Consider the following 21,410-nt stretch of genomic DNA (forward strand, 5'->3'; position numbering starts at 1 on the left):
CTTTTGTTTCTTTTTATACAAGGCATCTAATTCGAAATTCAAGTAGGGGCAGGGTGGTTAGCATTGTTCATAGCACCAAAAGATTTACAAAGCCGAAGATGTACAAGCTCAGCAGAGCATCATGCATTACCAACAACATACATATTACAACCTCAGCAAAATAATCTCTCTTAACAAAAGGTCCTAATATTGTTCTCAGCGTAATTTAAAACACACACACACAAGTATATTCAGGTATGTCCATCCATTCAACTTCTTTACTGCGTAGTCACGCTCTTTGCAAGATTCCGAGGCTGATCCACATTGAAACCTCTTAGAACGGTGAGATGGTATGCCAGCAGCTGCACCAGGGAAAGAAAACAAAGATATCACATTTTTGTGGGAGATCCGGACAAGTTCGAATGAAGAACTATCCATCCATCTATCATCTATACAGAGTCACACTAATAATAATAATAATAATAATAAATAAATAAAGTAAATACGGCTTAAGCATTAAAGTCTGGCATGAGAAGCTCCAACCTAAATACTGATGTCATATGCAATATAAAGCCAGGAGGAAAATAGATAAATACCTGCAATGGAACAATGTTAACTACGGGTTGAAGACAATCCTCAAGCTGAGGAACTTCAATCACTCGACAAGTCCCCCCAGGGCACACTGATGCAGCATCTCCTTTTGAACACATTACTATGAGTCGACCTTTGCGGGCATGAAGCTGCTGAATAACTGACTGCTGCTTACTGTAAAGTACCACAGGTCATTAATAAGAAAATCAGGTACGTTTGCAAAAGCATGCACGTGTTCCCAACTGTGAGTCTGTGACAGGACAAACCTGAAGCAAGCATCACGGGTGGCAATCACAAGTGTAGGGAGAGTTTCATCAACTAAAGCCAAAGGGCCATGTTTCATTTCACCGGCTAGTATTCCTTCACTGTGCATAAGGGCCACTTCCTTTACCTTTAAAGCACCCTCTAGAGATGTTGCGTAGTTGTATCCTCTCCCAAACACAAGAAGTGACTGCTCAGCTATCAGTTCCTGTGCAAGATCCTTCATCATCCCGTCAAGCTTCAGGACCTCTCTGACTTTGTCTGCACAGAACGTAAAGAACAAACCGACAAAGTCATTTTATAATGACTTCTTACAAGTTCTTGGAAAACAATAAAGAAATGCACTGCAGTTGACATGGTAAGAAGAGAAAAGCTGGAACTTACTTGGTAACTCAAATACACCGTCAATTATAGCCTCTCTTCGTGCTTGATTAGAAATTGTGTCACCTCCTATAGCTAGTGCTAGCATAGCCATCACCACTATTTGACTCGTGTATGCCTATTCAAGATGATGAGAAGACAGTCAAATTAAAACACAAAATCACAAAAGCAAGAATAGAATAAAGTAACAAAGTTACCTTGGTGCTTGCCACACCAATCTCAGCGCCAGCATTTATATGAACACCGCAGTGTGTATTCCTGGCTATAGCGCTATCAACAGTATTTGTTATGCCAACGCATAATGCACCATTTTCCAACGCATATTCCAAGGCACTCAGAGTATCTGCTGTTTCACCAGATTGACTGACAAAGACAGCTGTATCTTCTCTGTATATAGGTCCTTGCCGATCCAACAAATCACTAGCAATTTCCATTGTGACAGGAATACCTATAAACCAGAAAAGAATCAGAACTATTGAAAACAATCGGGAAAGGATTTCTGACAGACAAAAAACACTGACCAGAAAGTTCTTCCAAGATAGGTCTTGCAGCTAAAGCAGCATTGTAGCTTGTACCACAACCAATGAAAACAATTCGCCTGCTTTGCCTAATTGTTTTAAGGTGATCCTTCAGTCCACCAAGGAGAACAGTCTTGGCTTTGCAGGAACCTCCACGTAAAAGCCTCCCCCTCATTGTGGTAGTTAAAGATTCAGGCTGTTCATGAATTTCTTTCTGCATATAATGTTTGTAACTCCCTTTGTTTATTTGTTCAACCTCCATCTCAAGAATGGACAAAGCTCGTTGTACTGATGCAACCCTTGAAAGGCCACCATGCTGTCCTTTATCGAACTTCATGATGGAAACACCTCCATCCTGAAACAATCACCACAATGGAGAAAAAAAAAACGAAACTTCTATGAGCACATAGCTCAAGTTTCCAAAGCAATTAAGCACAACTAGCAAAGAAACCAGAATCAATAACATCTTGGCCCAGCATGATGTTAGAGTAAGAAAACTAGCTCAAATTTCCCCAAGCATCATGCCAAAATGGATGTGTCCTATTAAAAAATAATAAAAGACAATACTCAAGTACCTTCAGATGTACCACTTCACCATCCTCAATCACCAAAACCTTTTTAGTGTGTTCAACTACAGCATTGGCATCACTGGATAAAAAGAGTTCTTTAGGATGTCCACTTTTTGAAAGGAAATTATCATCGTGAAATGCAGATCCACCGCTAGCATTTTCGTTAAATTCCTAACAGAGATCAAGCCAAAAGTGTCAATGAGAAACTGTGGTGGGCACTTGTAATTAGAAGCTTCAAATTAGCTAAAATTGTTAAGCATTTATTCCAAATAAAGCATACTCTGACACCAAGGAGCAATGGACTGCCACGCTTGCAAGCAATCAACTCATTCGGATAATGCCGGCTTTTAAAAATCAGGGCATATGCACCTTCAAGATGCCTCATAACCTCAAGCACAACTTGACTAAATGTGATAGTCTGGTCACCTGAAACATAAACATCACACTCTAATATCGGCCTAGACTGTGCTTCAAAGATTTATGTGAAACAGTAAAAAGTATTCCGAGAAACAATACAACCAAAGGAAATGCAGTTTATCAGTATTGGCATAACACAATGATTGGCTTTATATACTACCCCCAACAACAGTAAAATGCACTCATCCTAAAATGCACTCATATCCAATGAAGGCACTTTTCCTGCCTTGGCTACCATGTTTTTTGGGCAAATATGATAGGAAGATGTGAGCTACAGGGTGACAAAATGCTTCTTGCCTCTAAGAACAATTCATAGGGAAAACCTCTTTAGTATATCAGTTAATAAGTTCTTTTCTAATTTACAAGCACATAAGACTGTCAAAATATCAGTTCACGAGTTCTGAATCGATAACTAAAAGTAATAATCATATGTACTATAAATAAATTTCAATTCAACATTTGCAAATATAAAATTTGAACTCCAAATTGTAGGTTATACATATGAAGCAAATGTTTAGCTACTTCTAATCGTATATAAAGTTACCTTCTCCTTCCTTAGCTTTATCATAAACATATTTAGCAAGCTTTGGAATTACTTCTGTGTCTGTTTCAGATTCAAAGGTGAATCCGTGCCGAACTAGTGATTGCTTTAAGGCCTGAAAAAGTGAACAAGAAGGTAAATCAGCATAAGCCATTGATGACAGAGGCTGTTTAATCTAGAAGCCAAAACAACAATCAAGAGACACGTAACAAGTTTCACTGCAGAAATCTTAAACAAACCTCATAATTAGTGATGACTCCATTGTGAACAACCAAAAATTCATTTCCAGAACCAGAGCTCTGTGGATGGCTGTTCCTTGGAGCTGGCTCTCCATGAGTGGCCCACCGGGTGTGCGCTATTCCAGCATGGTGAGAGAAAGAATCTTCCAAATTTAAATCTGTTTCAGCAACCTCTGGATTTACAAAACCAACGTTAACTTTTGATTAGTTTCTTAGTAGTGAGAACTTTGCAAAACCCCAAAACTTGAATTCAAACTCCTATTACCCATATTTATTTATGGTTTCTAGGGCAATATAATTCGTAGTCCCCATAAGGTTTGTCCGAGGACGAAGTGAGGTTGCATAATGTAATAAATGCATAAGAAGGAAAATGTCAAAGAGACCGATGTTAAAGAAACTACTGCTTGCATTATCATTCTGTAGGTAAGCTTGAGCTGCCATTGTCTGCTCTATAAACCCCACCCACTAACAACTTAACCAATCAAAACTTCATCGAACAATGATCACTATTACTGGGTTAACCCGCCAAATTAAACCTGACCACTTTAACTGGGTCAATTTTTGTTCAAAAAGAGTTTACCGCTAATTTTCTACACCATTTTCTCGGCAACCAAACAGAATGTACAAAAATATTATCCCGATTAACAACTTAACAATCAAAACGTCATCGGAAAGCAATGAAGCAAAGAAATTCAACCTACGATCATTCTCACTGGTTGACCCGCCAAATTAACCCGGACCACTTTTCTGGGTCAATTTTCGTTCCGAACAAAGTTTCCAGTTAATTTTCTCCGCCAATTTCCCGGCAACCAAACAGAAAGTAGAAAGAAACAAATAAGGAACAAGAATAGAAAGATTGAGAATGAAAGGAGTTACCTTGGTATACGGATTTGACGAGGGTCTCGATGTTTCCCTCCTGACGGAAAACGAGCGGGTGAGGCGGGGAAGATTGGGGGGTGTTTGGATCGAAGGAATAAGAATTATCGATGGAAATCCCGGCGGAATCGTATCCCCGGTATTCCAAACGCCTCAGGCCATTGAAAAGCACCTGAAGAATGTAGCGCCTCTCCCTGTTAACGTTGTAATTCAGATACGCAAATATTCCACACATTTCTGATTTCTCTCTCTTCCTCTTCCCCTTCTTCTCCTTCTTCTGCGACTTGTTCTGGGTTTTAGGGAGAGAAAGAGAAGAGGATGGATTAAGAAAAGTTTACCTGTCAAATTTGACCCTTGACTTTCTTTTGGGATTTGAATTTTCAACTTTATTGTGTTTGTGTGTTTGGGATCTGTAAAATGGACTGACAAATCTTCTCTTTTTGACAAATCTTCTCTTTTTAATTTATTTATGGTAAGTTAGCGAGAAATAAGAAGCTTCCACAAATTTTACTATCTTTTAAATGAAAGTTGGAGACTTCCATGATAAGGATTTTCTTGGGTAGATTGTAATAAGGATTTTAAGTAAACGATTGATAGATTTTTTTAGTGTATCAGGAACACGGTTTGGCAAACAAATGGAAGCTTCAAAAAAATTATCATTCTCCCCATTAACACTTGGCGTACCAAATCATATTCCCGGTACACAAAAATCTCTCCACCTTTTACCTAAAATCCTTATTATAATGCAGTTTCTTCATTCAAATTTCCACTGCAATTTCAAAGAAAATCCTTATAATATAAACACCGTATGCTATTTCTAAGAAGGCACATTATGGACCTGCTTACATTTCTTCATTCAAATTTCCACTGCAATTTCAAAGAAAACGTCACATGGATACATACAAGTAGAATAATCAGCCCGGCGGATGTTTTTCTTTACGTTATAAACAGCTCATGGAGAAAATCTAAAGGGTTTTAGCTCGATCTAACAGCGTCTATAGCAACAACTAAATCATCAAATTTGGCCCCCGTCACTTCTTTTACAACCTTGTTGTCCTTCAAGATCTTGAAAGTTGGCACCACCCTTATCCCAAGCTCCTTCGCCAATGGCTGCTAACAAGAAAGAATCACCATTTTAAACGTAAGACATAGCACAGCGACGCAGTTGAGGAAAACAAATTCAACCATGACAGATAGAACCAACCTTATTTTCTTGGCTACAGTCAAGCTTTAAAAATACGACATCGAGGTACTCCTTGGACAATTCTTGAAATTTTGGAGCAATCACTTTGCAAGGACCGCACCTGCACAGAACAATGGAGTAAGTAATCTTAAATGCGTATTTAGGTGCACGCTGTACTCTTGGTTCTCTTCGCGTGAAAGGCTTGTGCTTGTAGCCTTGCACTGTATTAGATGCAGATAACGTCGCCGTGAACTGATATCATGCATAAAGTTGACAGGGGAAGGATCAGTGCTCTTTTAAGTCATCTAATTCGAATAGTCATAATGACGGGACTGGCGGCAAATAAGAAAAAAATCAACAAACAGGTAGCCCAATTAACCAAGAAGATGGCCGGGATCGGTACAAGAATCGTCACTGGTTACAATAGTTCATTTCCAAGGGCTTCTCTAATCCAAACAACCTACCTGACCTAGCAAAATAGGATTATATTCAAATCACGCGTACATGGGAATGATATCTTACATAAGCAACTTAGAGCAGCACCATACGATTCCAGTTTCCACACAAAAACTTGTCGCGATTAAAGTCCGCAAACTCAAACAACATTTTTGCTTTTACGTGACATTTTTTGCACAAAAATAACTTTCTGAAACCAAACCTTGAACTGAAATCAACATTCTGAAATTCCGCTAAAGAAAAATCCTAAACTTTCAAATTCCACTTCCAATTGGTTTGTACTGATAAATTCGCCAAATTTGTCTGAACTTAGCCTAAACATACTTAAATATTCTTGCTTTCTTACTTTTCGTTTCCTTTCTTTTGAATTTATGCTTGGATTTTCTCGGAGACCAATCACAAAGTTGAAGTATAAGCATAAAAAGACATACCATTGGGTATACATATCAAGGACGACGGTCTTGTCGCCGGCTGCCTTGACGATGGGCCAGAAGGTGTCCTTGTCGACCTCCGTGACTTGGCCCACATTCACAGTGGGACCCACAGTGTCCAAGTTCGACCTCACCGTACACTTCCAGGAACCCCTCTTCTTCTTACTCAATCCAATTCCCACCGCCGCACTCTTCCTCTGCGAAAGGAAGCAGCTTCTGCTGGAGCTCGGACTGGGAGCAGAAGAGGAGGAGCAAATGATCGGGTACTTGGCGGCGCATGGTAGAGATGTGGATGCGCCGGCGGAGCGAGGAGAGAGTGCGGCTGACTGCAGAGCCATTTTCTGTGATGGAGAAGAGAGGAGAGCCCAGTGAATCAGTTGCAGCCAGATACTAACAAACGACTATATTACAGAGGAGAGCGATGAATTTGGAATGACTGATTTGCCCTCCGTGTTCGTGGGATCTTATGAGATATCCGCTTTCATTTTCGTCACTTCACCCAACTTTTTGTGTGGATGAAGGCATGGCGATCGTGAGACTGGAATGACCGCATTGCCCTCTGACGTTTTGGACTGTTTGTGGGAAGTTGGGGGTATTTTCGTCGCTTAGAATAGTTTGTTCAAGCAAAATGACTGAATGCCACCTTTGGCTTCCGGTTTGATGTGGGAAATCTCAGGGTATTTCGGTCAATGTAAGAGTTCAAATTTTGTGGGTTGTTTTAGCGGACTGTAGCGATAGAATGAGTGGTGTGGAGGGAGAGATTTTTTAATGTGATCGTTGCAAGAGATGGTACATCATGTGTTACTACACGAATGATGGGATATGTATGCTAAAAGGTTAATAACTTAAAAAATAAAATTTTTCACCACTTCTATTAAAACATGTGATATACCACTTGTATTCCTGTCATAGTGAAAAAGTTCTAAGAAGACGGTGGGGGAGGTTGAAGTGATGGGGATGAAATGATGGTGTCATATATATGGGATATTTATTTTGTAAGGAGAAACTTAGTGGTGTCAAAGTCATTTGGTTGATCATTTTTCAAGTTGTATGCTTTGCCTTGTCGACATAAATGGAAAAGAAAATAGTTTCCGGCACAACTTAATTTTACTTTATGTTATATCTCTTGATTCTTTTTATATTTATTTAGCCTAAAAATCAAAAAATAAACACGGATGTGCATGAGAAAAAAATTGTATGTAAAAATGACTTCCCATAAGAATAAAAATAAAACTAGTTCTCAAATTCGAATTTACTTTGTAAAACTTTAAACACTAATTGGTTTAAGAAATGAGAAATTTGACGGCTTTCAAGCAACTACAGATCGTTGTCATTTAGCACATTTGGCGGGTAATAGTAAGAATATACGAGCTAGGCATGTGCGTGAATCATCCAAGCATGGCATAAGCTGATAAGCAGAGTGGTCGGGATCATGGGTTGCGTCGTGCGGTTGACTATCTTCATTACTCATAAGAATGAATTTTTAGGTTACAATTTAGAGAGAGAGAGAGAGAGAGAGAGAGAGAGAGAGAGAGAGAGAGAGGAGGAGGGCCTGAAGCCAATGATTTAGGGTTTCCCTCCAAATTGCAAAACCAAAACCGAAGAAAATCCAGAATAAACAGGAAACAGAAATCCCCGTAATTAAAGATAAACTAAAAGAAAAACATTAAACACAAAACAAACAACATACCAGAAAATCGACAACGAAACCAAAATACCAAATGTGAAAAGACGTCAAAAAAAGTAAGACACCGACAAAGGTCGACGTTGTTTACTATTTTGGAAAGACGTGTCCTTCGCCGTTGAAACCCCCAACAATCTCGTTGCTCCTCTCTCTCTCTCTCTCTCTCTCTCTGTTTTTCTTTGCTGTATAATCCCGCTGTTTATACAGCATATGCTTTTTCTCCCTCTCGCTCTCCCCACAGGGCCACCAACCTTGTTGCCTGCTCGTTTTCTCCACCCAACTCGGCCATGATTTTCCCACAAAACCCACATTTCTAATCCAAGTTATTAGCAATTATTCCAAAAACTCGGGTTTTGTCTGGACAAGGGTGGCTGTTGTCTGTCGGGTCCGATCCAAACAATTTTTTTTTATTTCAAAGATTGAATTTTCGAGTTGTTTTCAATCTGGGTTTGGTTAAGTGACCTTAAAATTTTCGAAATGGCGGCAACAGCAAGGACAAGGATGGCCGTGTTGGTTGGTTTTGTGGTTTTGTTCGCATTGGCATTAAATGTGTCGGGTAACATGGTGTTTCCGGTGAGCCATAAGTTCAAGGGTGCTGGGAAGCAAGTGTCTTTGAGTGCATGGAAAGAGCATGATGCTCGCCGCCACCGGAGGCTTCTCGCCGGCTCAGACTCCGCTATCGATTTGCAATTAGGTGGCAATGGCCATCCTTCTGAAGCCGGGTGCGTAATTGCTTTCCTCCAACCACAATTGATTCTGTATCTTCTGAAAACAAAACAAAAATATTTTCGATTTCAAATTTCATTAGTTAGTAATGCTAAATTGCTAAGGAAAATGTTGACAAATTAAGGCAATCTCTCTACTTTTGATGTTATATAATCTACTTGCTTAACTTAATATGTAATTATATCCTCCACTATTACTACAGTTCGATACCTAATTATTATTGTTGTGACTTAACCTAAATCTTCTATTACAGTATTAGAATATCTTTGTATTAAAAGTTTAATATTTATTTTGTCCAAAAAAAGTTTAATATTTATAATCAACTCCCCTTTCCATGTAATGGGAGTTGGGAGCTTTGGTAAATTAAGGTTTGAACTTACAACCTGTTTGTCTCAATTAAAGATTTCTCGTCTCTTTTTTCTCCTTTTGAAAAAAAAAAAAAAAAAAAATCTGTTCTTGCAGTTTGTTAATCTGTTTTTAGGTTTAAGGTTAAATTTTGGATTGAATTTCACCTGTTATATTGAAGTGAGAATGTTTTTGAATTGGGTTTTATTAGTTTGTTTTGTAGGTTGCATCACGTGTACTTACGTAGTCATAGTTTTCAGTTGGGTGCAAATTTAAGTTTTGTGATACTTACAGATTGCATTTACAATTTTGCGTTGCATGTTGGATGCTTATAATATTGGTTTACATGTTATGTTTGGCCGGATTTAGGCTCTACATTGCGAAAATCGGACTTGGCTCCCCTTCAAAGGACTTTCATGTGCAAGTTGATACCGGAAGTGACGTTTTATGGGTGAATTGTGCAGAGTGCAGCGATTGTCCTACTAAAAGTAATCTTGGTGTACGTTTGCCTCTTCCGTTGCATTCTCTTTTCGCCCTAGCTGCTTGATGATCGCCACAGCACTTATCGTTATAGTTATTGTGATACAGTTTAAGCTCACAATGTACGATCCGAAGAGCTCTTCAACTTCAAGCAAGGTTACGTGTGATCAAGAGTTCTGCACTTCCTCATTCAAAGGTAAACTTCCTGATTGCAAGGCAGATATGCTTTGCAATTATAGTATCTCATACGGAGATGGAAGCACAACTGCTGGTTACTATGTCAAGGACAATATCCAACTTGATAAAGTCACTGGAAACCATCAAACAACCTCAACAAATGGAACCATAGTATTCGGGTGAGTTTTGAGCAATGATCATACTAATACTAGCATAATATGGGATCAAAACTAGATTTCTTTCAGTGTCTTTTTTGTTGCTTCCCGTTGTCTGTTTGAGTTGGCTTACTTGGAGTTTGTATAATTCATTGTTGATATGCTCTTGCTGTGTTATTAAGCTGAATCTCTTGTGGAATAGGTGTGGAGCTAAACAATCTGGGAATCTTGGTAAATCTCCCGGAGCAGTTGATGGGATACTTGGTTTTGGACAGGCAAATGCATCCGTGATCTCGCAGCTATCTTCTTCTGGAATGGTGAAAAAAGAATTCGCACACTGCTTGGATAACGTGAAAGGTGGTGGAATCTGGGCACTTGGGGAAGTGGTGGAACCAAAAGTGAAAAACACAACTCCGCTGATACCAAATCTGTATGTCACACGATCACAGAATCCTTCGGAATACTTCATTGCAAAATATGCTGTAATTGGCTTATGAAATTTGTGATTATTTACTTTTATTGGATATGATCTCAGGCCACATTACACTGTTACGGTGAAGTCCATTGAGGTGGGTGGCGATGTTGTAGATCTTCCAACAGATTTATTTGGCCTTTTTGAAGACAGGAACGGGGCAGTAATTGACAGTGGAACAACCTTGGCTTATCTTGCGCCGGAGGTTTATGAACCTTTTATGAAAAAGGTGGTCACAGAAGCTCTTTAACTCCCTTCATTTGGATTTTGTTGTCTAAATGACTACATTGCTTTCTTTTTTGGTTGAAAAACCTCACATTGTTATTTTGTTGGTAAATCAGATATATGCTCGACAGTCTGGATTGAAAAAACATATTGTTGACAAGCAGTTTACATGTTTTGAGTATTCCGGAAAGTAAGCAGTTTCATCTTAGCTATTGAATTTGTTGCTTAATTTGAGCAAATCATATGACTATACGTAGAGGAGCGACGCTTGTTGAAACCTAACTTTACTTTTCCTTGTGCGTTTTTCTTGCAGTGTAGACAATGGGTTTCCCGTTGTGAAGTTTAATTTTAAGAATTCTGTGGTGTTGACTGCATATCCTCATGAGTATCTGTTCCGGTTAAAGGCAAGTGTTTTAGATTCTCGAACAAAAGTATGTTACCTTGACCTTGTTCCATGAGTTGTTGACTAATTTAGATTTTACATTTATCATGACATTGTGCACAGGATGATGTCTGGTGTTCTGGTTGGCAACCCAACTCCATGAAATCTAAAGGCGGAAAGTCCATGACTATTCTGGGAGGTAGGGTTTGAATCACAAGTCAAGAAAACAAATATTTATTAGTTGGTTTATTCACGCGAATTGAATCCTACGTCAAATATTGTAATTGTTCCGACTTTGCAGATTTGGTACTTTCGAATAAGCTAGTCTTGTATGATATCGAAAACCAGGCCATTGGGTGGACTGACTACAACTGTGAGTAGCGTTCCATTCAGTGTTTGATTTGTTACAGTGTTTCGTTTTATGTTGCATTTTATTCTTATGTTTTTTTCGGTTTGTCGTGATTTAGGCACTTCAAGTATCAAACTGAAAGATGAGAAGTCAGGGCAGGCGTACTCGGTCGGTGCCCACAATCTTTCTTCAGCTTCGGGTCCGATAATCGGAAGGTTATTGGCATTCTTCTTGTTAGTGATTTCCATGCTGCAAATATTGGCTTAATTCAACAACTAGTGTCACAGCAGCCCTTTCATTCCTTGCCCTTGATCTGTCTTTCCAGGTGGTGATGGTTTCTTTATTTTTATCTATTTTTCTCGGATGAGCTTGTATGCGATCTGCAATTAATTGAACCTCATTGTCCTCGGAAATTCATTAACAACTCTTGGTGTTGGGCTGATATCTCTGAAGGAGTCAGTGCATGGGCTTTGATTAGAGCATGAGAGTGGGATGAGCAGCAAGCTGACGTAGCACGAAGTTAACAAAAATTACAAGCGTAAATCTTTGAAGAATGATAATCTGGAATCCACCAGTTTTGGAGAGTAATCCCAAAGAATGATTGATTAATTGATAATTGAATGAAAAGATGAGTACAGTGGGTAACAAACATAGCTTAAACAAACCATTTATTCCCTTTGGACAATTCAAAAGCCTTGGAAAATTAAAACAAAAATAAATGACATTAATCAGACGGAAACCAAAACGTCTAATTTTTATTATAGAAATTAAAACGCAATTTTAAAAGCCAAAACGATTGTTTCTAGCCTTAAGCTTGATGGTCTCATGGTATACCTGTGAGTCTTGTTTGGCTCACAATTTTCTTCAAAATCGACATATTATACGCCCAGTTCTGACATAAGAATATTTCTACCACGTCAGAAAAATATGGACCCCACACTTACCACATCAACCTTTAACAGAAAAGTTAACGAAGGGTTGACATTGCAACGAATTCGTAAGTTGAGGTATGACATTGCAATGTTTAAAAGATGGGATATGAGATTGTGCAACCCACTGTTGAGTAGTCTTATGTAATTTACCCTTTTGGGTTTTTGTATATATTAAATTTGAAAACCTATCTTCAAAATTCATACAAGTCCATCCAAAAACATAAGAAGAGGTTCAACAATAACATTCGTACAAGTCAATCCAATATTATTTTGTCTCAATTAGATAAGCTATTTCAAATGTTCCATTAACCAAGAAGAATCACCGAAAATTAAAACATGGAAGAAGTCATATCTTGTGTTCAATTCTCCATTTTATAATATCGTCCTCTATCTATTCCATGACTTTAATGCTACATTTTTAGGATGAAAGCGAGTTTAACTACTAGTAAGTTTCAGGCTCTTGTTTGTGAGAATTCAACAAATCTTGAAGAAACTTAGATGAGAAATGCAAAAATTCGGAAAGAGAGAGCTCGAGAGTTTTGATTGAGGTGTACTTTTCTTGATTGTCAAGTAATGTTTACAATGCTAGTTTATATTACTTTCTTACAAAGCTTGTAATGAAAGCTAAGCTATTGGATTATATTCTCCTTTATCTCAACTAACTGCACTCTTTAACAACTCTTAACGAGCTTGATATAAATACCTATCTCATCAATTCACAAGTGGCACTAGCTTGACCTTTGATTTCTTTTTCACTTGGATCATCGACTTTGTCTTCATTATTCTTTCATTGTTGGAGTTCGTTTACTTTTCAAGAATGGTGTGAAAAGCTATCCATTGCAAGGAGAGGACGGCTATAACAAGTACATAAAAATATTGCCCTACCGAAACAGAATAGGATAATATTTTTGGTAGTCAATGGCTGCTGGCTAAACCAAAGGGAATGGTGCCTACAACTCGTACAACAGCATAATCGATCCCAAGCCACACACAAACAGTCTCTCTACGTTTGATGTTATATAATCTACTTGCTTAACTTGATATGCACTTATATCCGCCGCTAGCATTACAATTCGACACCTAATGTTTGTAACCAACTCCCCATTCAATGTATTGGAGTTGGGAGCTTTGGCACTTACAACCTATTTGTCTCAATAGAAGATTTCTTGTCCCTTTTTTCTCCTTTTGAGAAAATAGAAAATAAAATATGTTATTGCGGTTTGTAGTCTTGTTTTTTTTAGGTTTAAGGTTACTTTTTGGATAGAGTTTCACCTGTTGTGCTGAATTGATAATGTTTTTAATTAGGGGTTTTATTTCGTAGGTTGCATTGTGTGTGCTTAGGTAGTCATAGTTTTCAGTTGGCTGCAAATTTAAGTTTTGTGATACTTACAGATTGCAAGGCCGATAAGCTTTGCAATTATGGTATCTTGTACGGAGATGGAAGCACAACTGCTGGTTACTATGTCAAGGACAATATCCAACTTGATAAAGTCACTGGAAACCATCAAACAACCTCAATAAATGGAAACATAGTACTCAGGTGAGTTTTGCGCAGTTGTCATACTAAAACTAGCATAACATGAGATTCGAAACTAGGTGTGGAGCTAGACAATCTGGGTTGGTTTACTTCGAGTTGGCTTACTTTGAGTTTGCATAATCATTGTTCTATGCTGTTGATGTGTGTATTAAGCTGCATCTCATGTGGAATAGGTGTGGAGCTAAACAATCTGGGAATCTTGGTAAATCCTGCAGAGGTTGATGGGATACTTGGTTTTGGACAAACAAATGCATTCGTGATCTTGTAGCTATCGTCTTCTGGAAAGGTGAAAAAAGAATTCGCGCACTGCTTGGATGACGTGAAAGGTGGTGGGAGCGGGGTCACTGGGGAAGTGGAGGAACCAAAAGTGAAAAACACCACTGCGCTGATACCAAATCAGTATGTCACACATTCTCGGAATCCTTTGGGGTACTTAACTTCATTGAAAAATATGCTGTAATTGGCTTATGAAATTTGAAAACATTTAATTTTATTGAATAAGATATCAGGCCACATTACACTGTTATATGAAGTCCATTGAGGTGGGTGGCGATGTTTTAGATCTTCCCACAGATTTATTTGGCCTTTTCAAAGACTGGAACAGAGCAGTAATTGACAGTGGAACAACCTGGGCTTATCTTGCGGCAGAGGTTTAAAAAGGTGGTCACTGAAGTCTTTAACTCTCTTCATTTGGATTTTGTTGTCTGAATAACTACATTGCTTCCTGCTTTGGTTGAAAAACCTGACATTGTTATTTTGTTGGTAAATCAGATATATGCTCGACAGTGTGGATGGAAAAAACCTACTGTTGACGAGCAGTTTACATGCTTTGAGTATTCCGGAAAGTAACCACAATCATCTTAGCTATTACATTTGCTGATTAACTTGATGGAAGCATGTGAATATACGAAGAGCAGTGATGCTTGTTGAAACCTTACTTTTCCTTGTGCAAGTGTTGATGGTGGAATTCTGGTTGTGAAGTTTAATTCTAAGAATTTTGCGGTGTTGACTGCATATCCTCTTGAGTGTCTGTTCGGGAAAAAAGGCAAGTGTTTTAGATTCTCGAACAAAAGTAAATTACCTTGACCTTGTTCCATGAGTTGTTGACTAATATACATTTTTGTCATGACATTATACACAGGATGGGTGTGTCTGGTGTTCTGGTTGGCAACCCAAGTCCATGAAATCTAAAGACTGGAAAATCCATGACTATCCTGGGAGGTAGGGTCTTGAATGGCAAGTTTTATTAGTTGGTTTCTTCACATGAATTGAATGCTATGTATCAAATTAATACTGTAATTGTTCCAAGTTACAGATTTGGTACTTTCAAATAAGATAGTCTTGTATGATATCAAAAACACCAGGCCATCGGGTGGACTGACTACGCCTGTGAGTAGCGTTCCATTCAGTGGGTGGGATGAGCTTGTTTGCGATCTGCTATTAATATTTGAGCCTCATTGTCGTCGGAAACTCATTGACGAGTCAATAGTGTTGGGTTGGTTGATATCTCTGAAGGATTCAGTGCATGCCGCTTTGATTAGAGTATGGGATTGAAATTGGGATGAGCCGCAATCGGCATACTATCCGGGAATAGGATTGTATAGCATACATATAGTGTTGATTCTAACAGATGAGGAAAGGGAATGAAATCCACACCCCTTTTGCAGAATGGGAGAGTTATTTGTCATATGATTTACGTTTACTATTTCTACATTCTAATCTTGAACAAGAAAAGAAAAACGAAGCAACAAGAATAATTACTCCTTCACTTTAGATTCATTCGCTTCTTTCGCTTCATTCGTTCATTCATTCCAGAGCGCAGCAACAAGAACAATTATTGGCTCAAAAGCTTCTCACAACCTAGCTAAGAACACTGCTTAAGGATGGCAGGCCTAGTTTGTAGTATTTTTCCACCCAAGCCAAGCCGCCCCGCCATGCTGCAATGCAATGCAATCTTTGATGTATAATTGATTAAGATGACTTTTCATGATGCTTCATCTTGCCTAATCTTTTTCTTCTGTGTTCACAGTGCTTCTTTGTTAGAATTCCTCTATCCCACATTGGCTAAAAGGCTTGAGAACAAGCCCTTTAAATAGAATTACCCCACTCTAACTATCACCGATGCCTTTTGTATTAAAACCCTACACCTGACGGATTGAGAAGATGGCTAAGTGGGCACAGTATCAGTGTTGTTAGAGTGGGCCCATGACCTATCTACCTAAAATTTAACATGGTATCAGAGTCAGGGACGAGCCCGTACATCCACGTGAACGGGTGGGTCCCCTTTGACTCCACGCGAACAGGTGAGCCCCGACTTGGAGCAACTCCAAGTCGGCCAAGAGATGCCACGTGAATGCATGGGTCCCCATTGGTAGCCCCGGCTTGGCTCCACGTGGTCTGTCCCATATTCACGTGTGACCCATAAAATGGGGTCTCACGTGCGGAGGAGTGTTAGAATTCGTCTATCCCACATCGGCCAAAAAGCTTGAGAACAAGCCCTTTAAATAGAATTACCCCACTCTAACTATCACCGATGCCTTTTGTATTAAAACCCCACACCTGACAGATTGAGCAGGTGGCCAAGTGGGAACAGTATCAATGTTGTTGGAGTGGATCCACGACCCGTCTATCTAAAATTTAACATTCTTTATTTCTTGAATGTCAAACTTTATACGGCAAAAGATGGTTTCTTATCAAGGAACACTGGGACAGTTTTTAACTCTATCCCGACTCTTAGGTAGGGCAATGTGATGCAACTTTTATGCACGCTTCTGTACCTCCTACTCCTCCTGCTCCTGCTCCTGTTAGAGTTAACCATTTATTCCACAAGGGCGGGGAATATGTATATACTCAACACGTTAGATGCAGTGCATGGGGAACAAATATATTTAAGACTGCCAACGGCCACGGTTCCTTCCTGCAAAAGCGTCTGAAAGTGGCCCAACGGCCACGGTTCCTTCCTACAAAAATCAGGGGATATTCTCCCGAGGTATTTTTTTTCTACATCAACTCTACCAAATCACATTTTGAAGGTTAAATACAATATCAGGAGTTCAAAAATAATATGATTTGAGGTTGAGGGGTCCCGAGGCTCACCCTTGGTCGGAAAACCGAGAACTCGCCGGAGTTAGAGTGGACCGATAGTGAACAGTGTCGGTGGTCACAATTCAGTGCCAGGCCCTGGTTCAATGTTGTTGTTTCTGGGTTAGTGATCGTGACTGATCTGAGTTGTCTTGATGGTGCGGTTTTTTCTGCACTTGCAGAGAGAGAGGGATGAGAAAAAGAAAACTGAGAGAGAGAGAGTATAAAGGGTAAAGAGAGAAGGAGAGAATCTGTGAGCGATGAGAGATGGGAGAGAGAGAGAGTGAAGATGAGAGAGATTTTTCAACGTGATCGGTACGGTATCTCATGTGTTATTATACAAATTGTAGGATATGTGTACTAAAAAGTTAATAACTTAAAAAAAAAAAAATTTTCATCATTTCTATTTACCACTTGTGTATCTGTCGTAATTAAAAATTTCTCCAATACGAGAGAGAGAAGACAAGAAAAAAAATTAAAAATAAAAGAGAGACCCGAGAGATTTGGAAGGCACGGGAGAGTGGGATGTGGGCCCCTCTGGCTCACACTCTAATTCCATAAAAGACAAAAACAGAAAAATATCCTGCCACACACAATTATCAAAATGCCTTTTATATTCGTAGTTTTGTAAAATTTTAGCCGTAATCGAATTTGATTCTGCTTGTGCCTATTATTCATATCATCGAGTACTACAAGGATACGCTAAAAGAATGTTTTGTATGTCTCTCTAAATGATGGTTAACGAAAGTCAACAATCTCGACTCTAGGGGCATTTTTGTCAATTCACTCTTTTAAAATTAATAAAATCGTAAAATTATTGACGGGTTGTTACAGGTGGGCTCCACAAATTTATTGCCCAGCCCTCCTTTAGAGATGAATTTTTGAACAATTCTGGTCATTTTTTTGCTTTTAGACATTTAGCCCTCTCTATTGAAGATGACATAGTGTCCTCATTTTAAGAACATATGAGATCCAAATGCATGTGGCTAACATGCATTTAGACCTCACAGATCCTCAAATTGAGGACTGATTTTATATGTATAGAAGCGGATCGATGAAATCGTACTTTTTACATGACTTTAACACAAGTTTTAAACCATTAGATTTCAATAAAAAAAAAATATCATTCCATCAAATACACTTTAGTGATTGGGATATAGCTTAACATGAAAATTAATTAATTTTTTTCCTTTCTAAATACTAGCAAAGAGCACACACTTTGTGTGTGTGTGAGTGAACAATTTCTCTTAATAAGTGCATTTTTTTTAATATTACATAATTACTGTTTTGTTCTTCTTATGTAAATATTGTGTATCAAAAGTGAGGGTAAAATTAGAAAAATATGATTGTCATTATCTCATAAAAAAAAAGAGGGTAAAATAGGAAAAATAGGAATATGATTGTCATTTTGTCAAAAACTACAAAATTACTATTTTTCCCTCTTTTTTGTCAATAGTGTGTATCAAAAGTGAGAGTAAAATAGGAAGAAAAAAAAAGGAAAAAAAAATTGACAATAAGGATTTTCTTAATAATAGTATAGATATACACATAGAAATATAAAATAAAATAAACCCTTTTATTGTAGAATTTTCTCTCTCCTTTATCATTAGTGTTTTAATTCACATTTTTTCTTGCAGTCGTGCTTCTTTCCCGTCACCCTTTCTTTTTTTTCTTTTTTCTTTTTTCTCAAACCTTTCCACTCTCCATCTGGTCTATTTTCTTGTTGAATTTCTTTAATATCTCGTCACTTATCTAATAAACCATCCTGGGGTTTTATTTTTCTCCAATCAATTATCAACAAAATAACAAAAAAAATTATGTTCTACTCATGGCCGGCACTAAGATTCCAAGGTCCCAAGGCAAGCAACTAAAAAAGCCCTTGAGTTCTTAAAGCATCTTCATTGCCGTAAGCAAATGTTATAGATAAAATTGTACTATAATAGCTAACGTAACAAATTGCATACTCAATTGCCTTATGAAAAAAAATGTCACGCTCCAATGCACTAGTTAAACTTTTATTTTATTATTGTCCTTCACCTTTGATATTTTTTTTTTTATATTTTTTCTTTTTCTCTTCTTTCCCTCATATGAAATATTTTATTATCAGTCTCTTAAAAAAACGAAAACTTTATTAGAGGAGTAGGCAAAGTTTACCTTATTCAAATATATTACATATGTTATGCCTATATCACTTTACAAGGTTGTCTTCAAAAGCTGTACAACAAAATAAACTAGTGCCAGAAATAGTCCAATTTGGTATACATCTCTCTGGAAACCATCATCCCTTTGAAAGAACTGAATCAAATTAGCATGCAAACAATACGTCAATCGATTGAAATAAAATAAAATAAAATAAAAGGGGAAGGATCATTACCGTAAGAATGAATAAAATATTTGTGTTTCGTTTGTTTAATTACTAACCTTTGTTGGATCACCGGAAGGGTCTGGATAAATTTCCATGTTCTGTTTTACTCTAGGGAACTTGCTGGAAATGGTTTTAGCAAGATCAACCAAGTCTTTTCCACCCTCGATTGTAGCATAAAGACGGCGTGATGTCCAGAAATATGCTTTCGCAATGGCTGATGAAGCTGATAAATCCCAAAACTCTTCATGTTCAATGACTTGGCCACTTATCTGGTTTAAAGTGAACTGGGAATTTATTCTTATGATCAAATCTCCTCCTATAATGTTCTTCGCCTTCCCTTTGATTGTCCACTTGATACTCAGGACACTCGTCGATAACATGCTCATTTCTTGCACACTCTGTTCATATGAAACAATAACAACCAAGGATGTTTTTATCTTGCATTTATGTGGATTGTTATACAAGAAATTTCAAAAGGAATAAGATGAACTCAGAAGACTCACCACAGAGGGATTTTCTAGTGCACTGGTTATCCATAGCGGTCTCTTGTACTTGTCACGTCCGCTAAAACTTCTAACTGGGTCCTAGAATAACAAATCTTTAACTGGTCAGCGCTTGAGCGCATATAAAAGCACTAGAACTTCTAACCGAGTATATATAAGCACATATGCCACACTACATTACATGTTAAGTATTAATTATATACCTTGTATTTAACAGAAACAGCAAAGGTTCCAAGGGCACGATTGCCTTCTCGTAGCTCAAGGATATCGCGTACAAGTTGTCGAGCTGTAGACTCCACCAAGGGGCTACTAATGCACTCAAACTCATTGCATAGCTCCCCAAAGTTCAATCCATCAACAATCCTATCAGCCTCTGTTCTTTTATCCGTCGTCGACAATTCTGATTCACTAGTGCTCCTACTACTAGTCGGATCATTTGTTACTGCATGCACCCCGCCACATGATCAGTTACAAGCGAAGCAATTGATTTACTCAAACTTTTATTACGGTAGTTAAATTATGTTTCACAGGATAAGTTACTAAGGAAAAAGTATATTCTGTTGAATCAGTTGTTGAATATTTTTTTTTTATTTATCAAACGATAGATTTTGTTAGATTAGCCGTCGAACGGGGTTTGAACCCATGCCATCATACAAGGGCTCAACTCCTTTCCGTTACTGTGGTAAAAGGCCACTTGCAATCAGTTGATGAATTCAATCAAATGGATTTTACATTTGATGTGAATTGAGATAGTACTCTACCTCTACCTCTAATCAGAAATTTGGAGTACCAGTTAAGAGTTCCCATTCCTGCTGATTAATTAGATGTCAAAGTTGTTTCTAGCTGTTCTTTTTATTTATTGTATTTCTAGAATCCAAATGAACTAAGTGGTGGCATATATAGAGAAGAACATGAGATGTAATTAGAATAGAGAGATCATTGCAGATGAAAGGGTAATTAAGTAGGTACCTCGCAGTATGAAAGGGTGGTGGTAGTGGGAGGAGGAGGAAGAGGAGGCAGTAAAATTAGGCTTGGAATTGGAGGTGGAGGTGAAAATTGTTCGTTTAGCTGCAGTACTAGTAGTGGTGGTGATAGTGGAGGAACTAGTAGTTTTGCAGTGGAGGGTGCTGGTGGCGGCAGCAGCAGCGGAGTTAGAGGCAACGAGGGCAGTGATGGAAACGGAGGCACTCATCTCTGGGTTCTCTGCTCCCTGCCAGTACTAGGACTAGTCCTGCCCATCATATCCATATTGGTTGCTGCTGCTAGAGAGGGGAGAGAGTGTAAGCACATGCATGCATAGAGAGATAGAGGATAGAATTAGAGCCTCTCTTTTTAATTATTTTGGATAAGGTTTTTGGGGTCTTCTTCTGCTGTCTTTGGAGTTGCAATGCAAAGTCACTCAGATCTTGCCATGTCAGCTAGCTTTGACTCAATTATTGACTTGTAGGGGGAATTGGGTCCTCTCCGAGATAAACTCTCATGATCCTCTTAACCCACTAACACGGGCTGCAGCTACAATTATATTAACTTTAGAGAAGTTCTCCTATTTGTAGGT

At 38.3% G+C, this 21,410-nt stretch overlaps 4 protein-coding genes and 1 pseudogene across 5 annotated transcripts; 2 read left to right on the forward strand and 3 right to left on the reverse strand.

Moving 5' to 3' along the window:
• Window positions 1-99: 99 nt before the first annotated feature.
• Window positions 100-4,772, reverse strand: LOC103932460 (glutamine--fructose-6-phosphate aminotransferase [isomerizing] 1). Its single transcript, XM_048568368.1, has 11 exons — window positions 4,373-4,772; window positions 3,497-3,669; window positions 3,261-3,372; window positions 2,580-2,725; window positions 2,306-2,470; window positions 1,734-2,085; window positions 1,410-1,660; window positions 1,216-1,330; window positions 837-1,092; window positions 576-744; window positions 100-341 (listed from the first exon to the last, which is right to left on the reverse strand). The coding sequence occupies exons 1-11, from the start codon at window positions 4,605-4,607 to the stop codon at window positions 258-260; spliced, it is 2,058 nt and encodes a 685-aa protein (XP_048424325.1). The 5' UTR covers window positions 4,608-4,772; the 3' UTR covers window positions 100-257.
• Window positions 4,773-5,186: 414 nt separating this feature from the next.
• On the reverse strand, window positions 5,187-6,868 carry LOC103932459 (thioredoxin F-type, chloroplastic-like). Of its 2 annotated transcripts, none has more exons than XM_018643788.2 (3): window positions 6,443-6,868; window positions 5,577-5,676; window positions 5,187-5,485 (listed from the first exon to the last, which is right to left on the reverse strand). In XM_018643788.2, exons 1-3 carry the CDS (start codon window positions 6,778-6,780, stop codon window positions 5,348-5,350), a joined length of 576 nt encoding a protein of 191 aa, XP_018499304.2. In that variant the 5' UTR covers window positions 6,781-6,868; the 3' UTR covers window positions 5,187-5,347. The 2 variants fall into 2 exon arrangements, with proteins under 2 accessions (XP_018499304.2, XP_009340351.2); XM_009342076.3 differs by having other exon boundaries at window positions 5,187-5,482; window positions 6,443-6,858.
• Window positions 6,869-7,964: 1,096 nt separating this feature from the next.
• Window positions 7,965-11,815, forward strand: LOC103932457 (aspartic proteinase 36-like). Its single transcript, XM_048568619.1, has 10 exons — window positions 7,965-8,848; window positions 9,567-9,696; window positions 9,786-10,033; window positions 10,212-10,439; window positions 10,545-10,710; window positions 10,823-10,896; window positions 11,020-11,110; window positions 11,212-11,287; window positions 11,390-11,461; window positions 11,556-11,815. Exons 1-10 carry the CDS (start codon window positions 8,604-8,606, stop codon window positions 11,702-11,704), a joined length of 1,479 nt encoding a protein of 492 aa, XP_048424576.1. The 5' UTR covers window positions 7,965-8,603; the 3' UTR covers window positions 11,705-11,815.
• A 1,761-nt stretch (window positions 11,816-13,576) lies between these two features.
• LOC125469983 lies at window positions 13,577-15,303 on the forward strand (annotated as a pseudogene).
• Window positions 15,304-19,098: 3,795 nt separating this feature from the next.
• LOC103932456 (bypass of stop codon protein 1-like) lies at window positions 19,099-21,073 on the reverse strand. Its single transcript, XM_009342072.3, has 5 exons — window positions 20,825-21,073; window positions 20,059-20,297; window positions 19,856-19,936; window positions 19,409-19,750; window positions 19,099-19,282 (listed from the first exon to the last, which is right to left on the reverse strand). The coding sequence occupies exons 1-5, from the start codon at window positions 21,045-21,047 to the stop codon at window positions 19,181-19,183; spliced, it is 987 nt and encodes a 328-aa protein (XP_009340347.2). The 5' UTR covers window positions 21,048-21,073; the 3' UTR covers window positions 19,099-19,180.
• Window positions 21,074-21,410: the final 337 nt, after the last annotated feature.

Source organism: the organism of the source record quoted next, unplaced genomic scaffold (assembly GCF_019419815.1).
Source record: "Pyrus x bretschneideri cultivar Hongxiangsu unplaced genomic scaffold, Pyrus_bretschneideri_v1 Contig48, whole genome shotgun sequence".
NCBI classification, from domain to species: domain Eukaryota; kingdom Viridiplantae; phylum Streptophyta; class Magnoliopsida; order Rosales; family Rosaceae; genus Pyrus; species Pyrus x bretschneideri.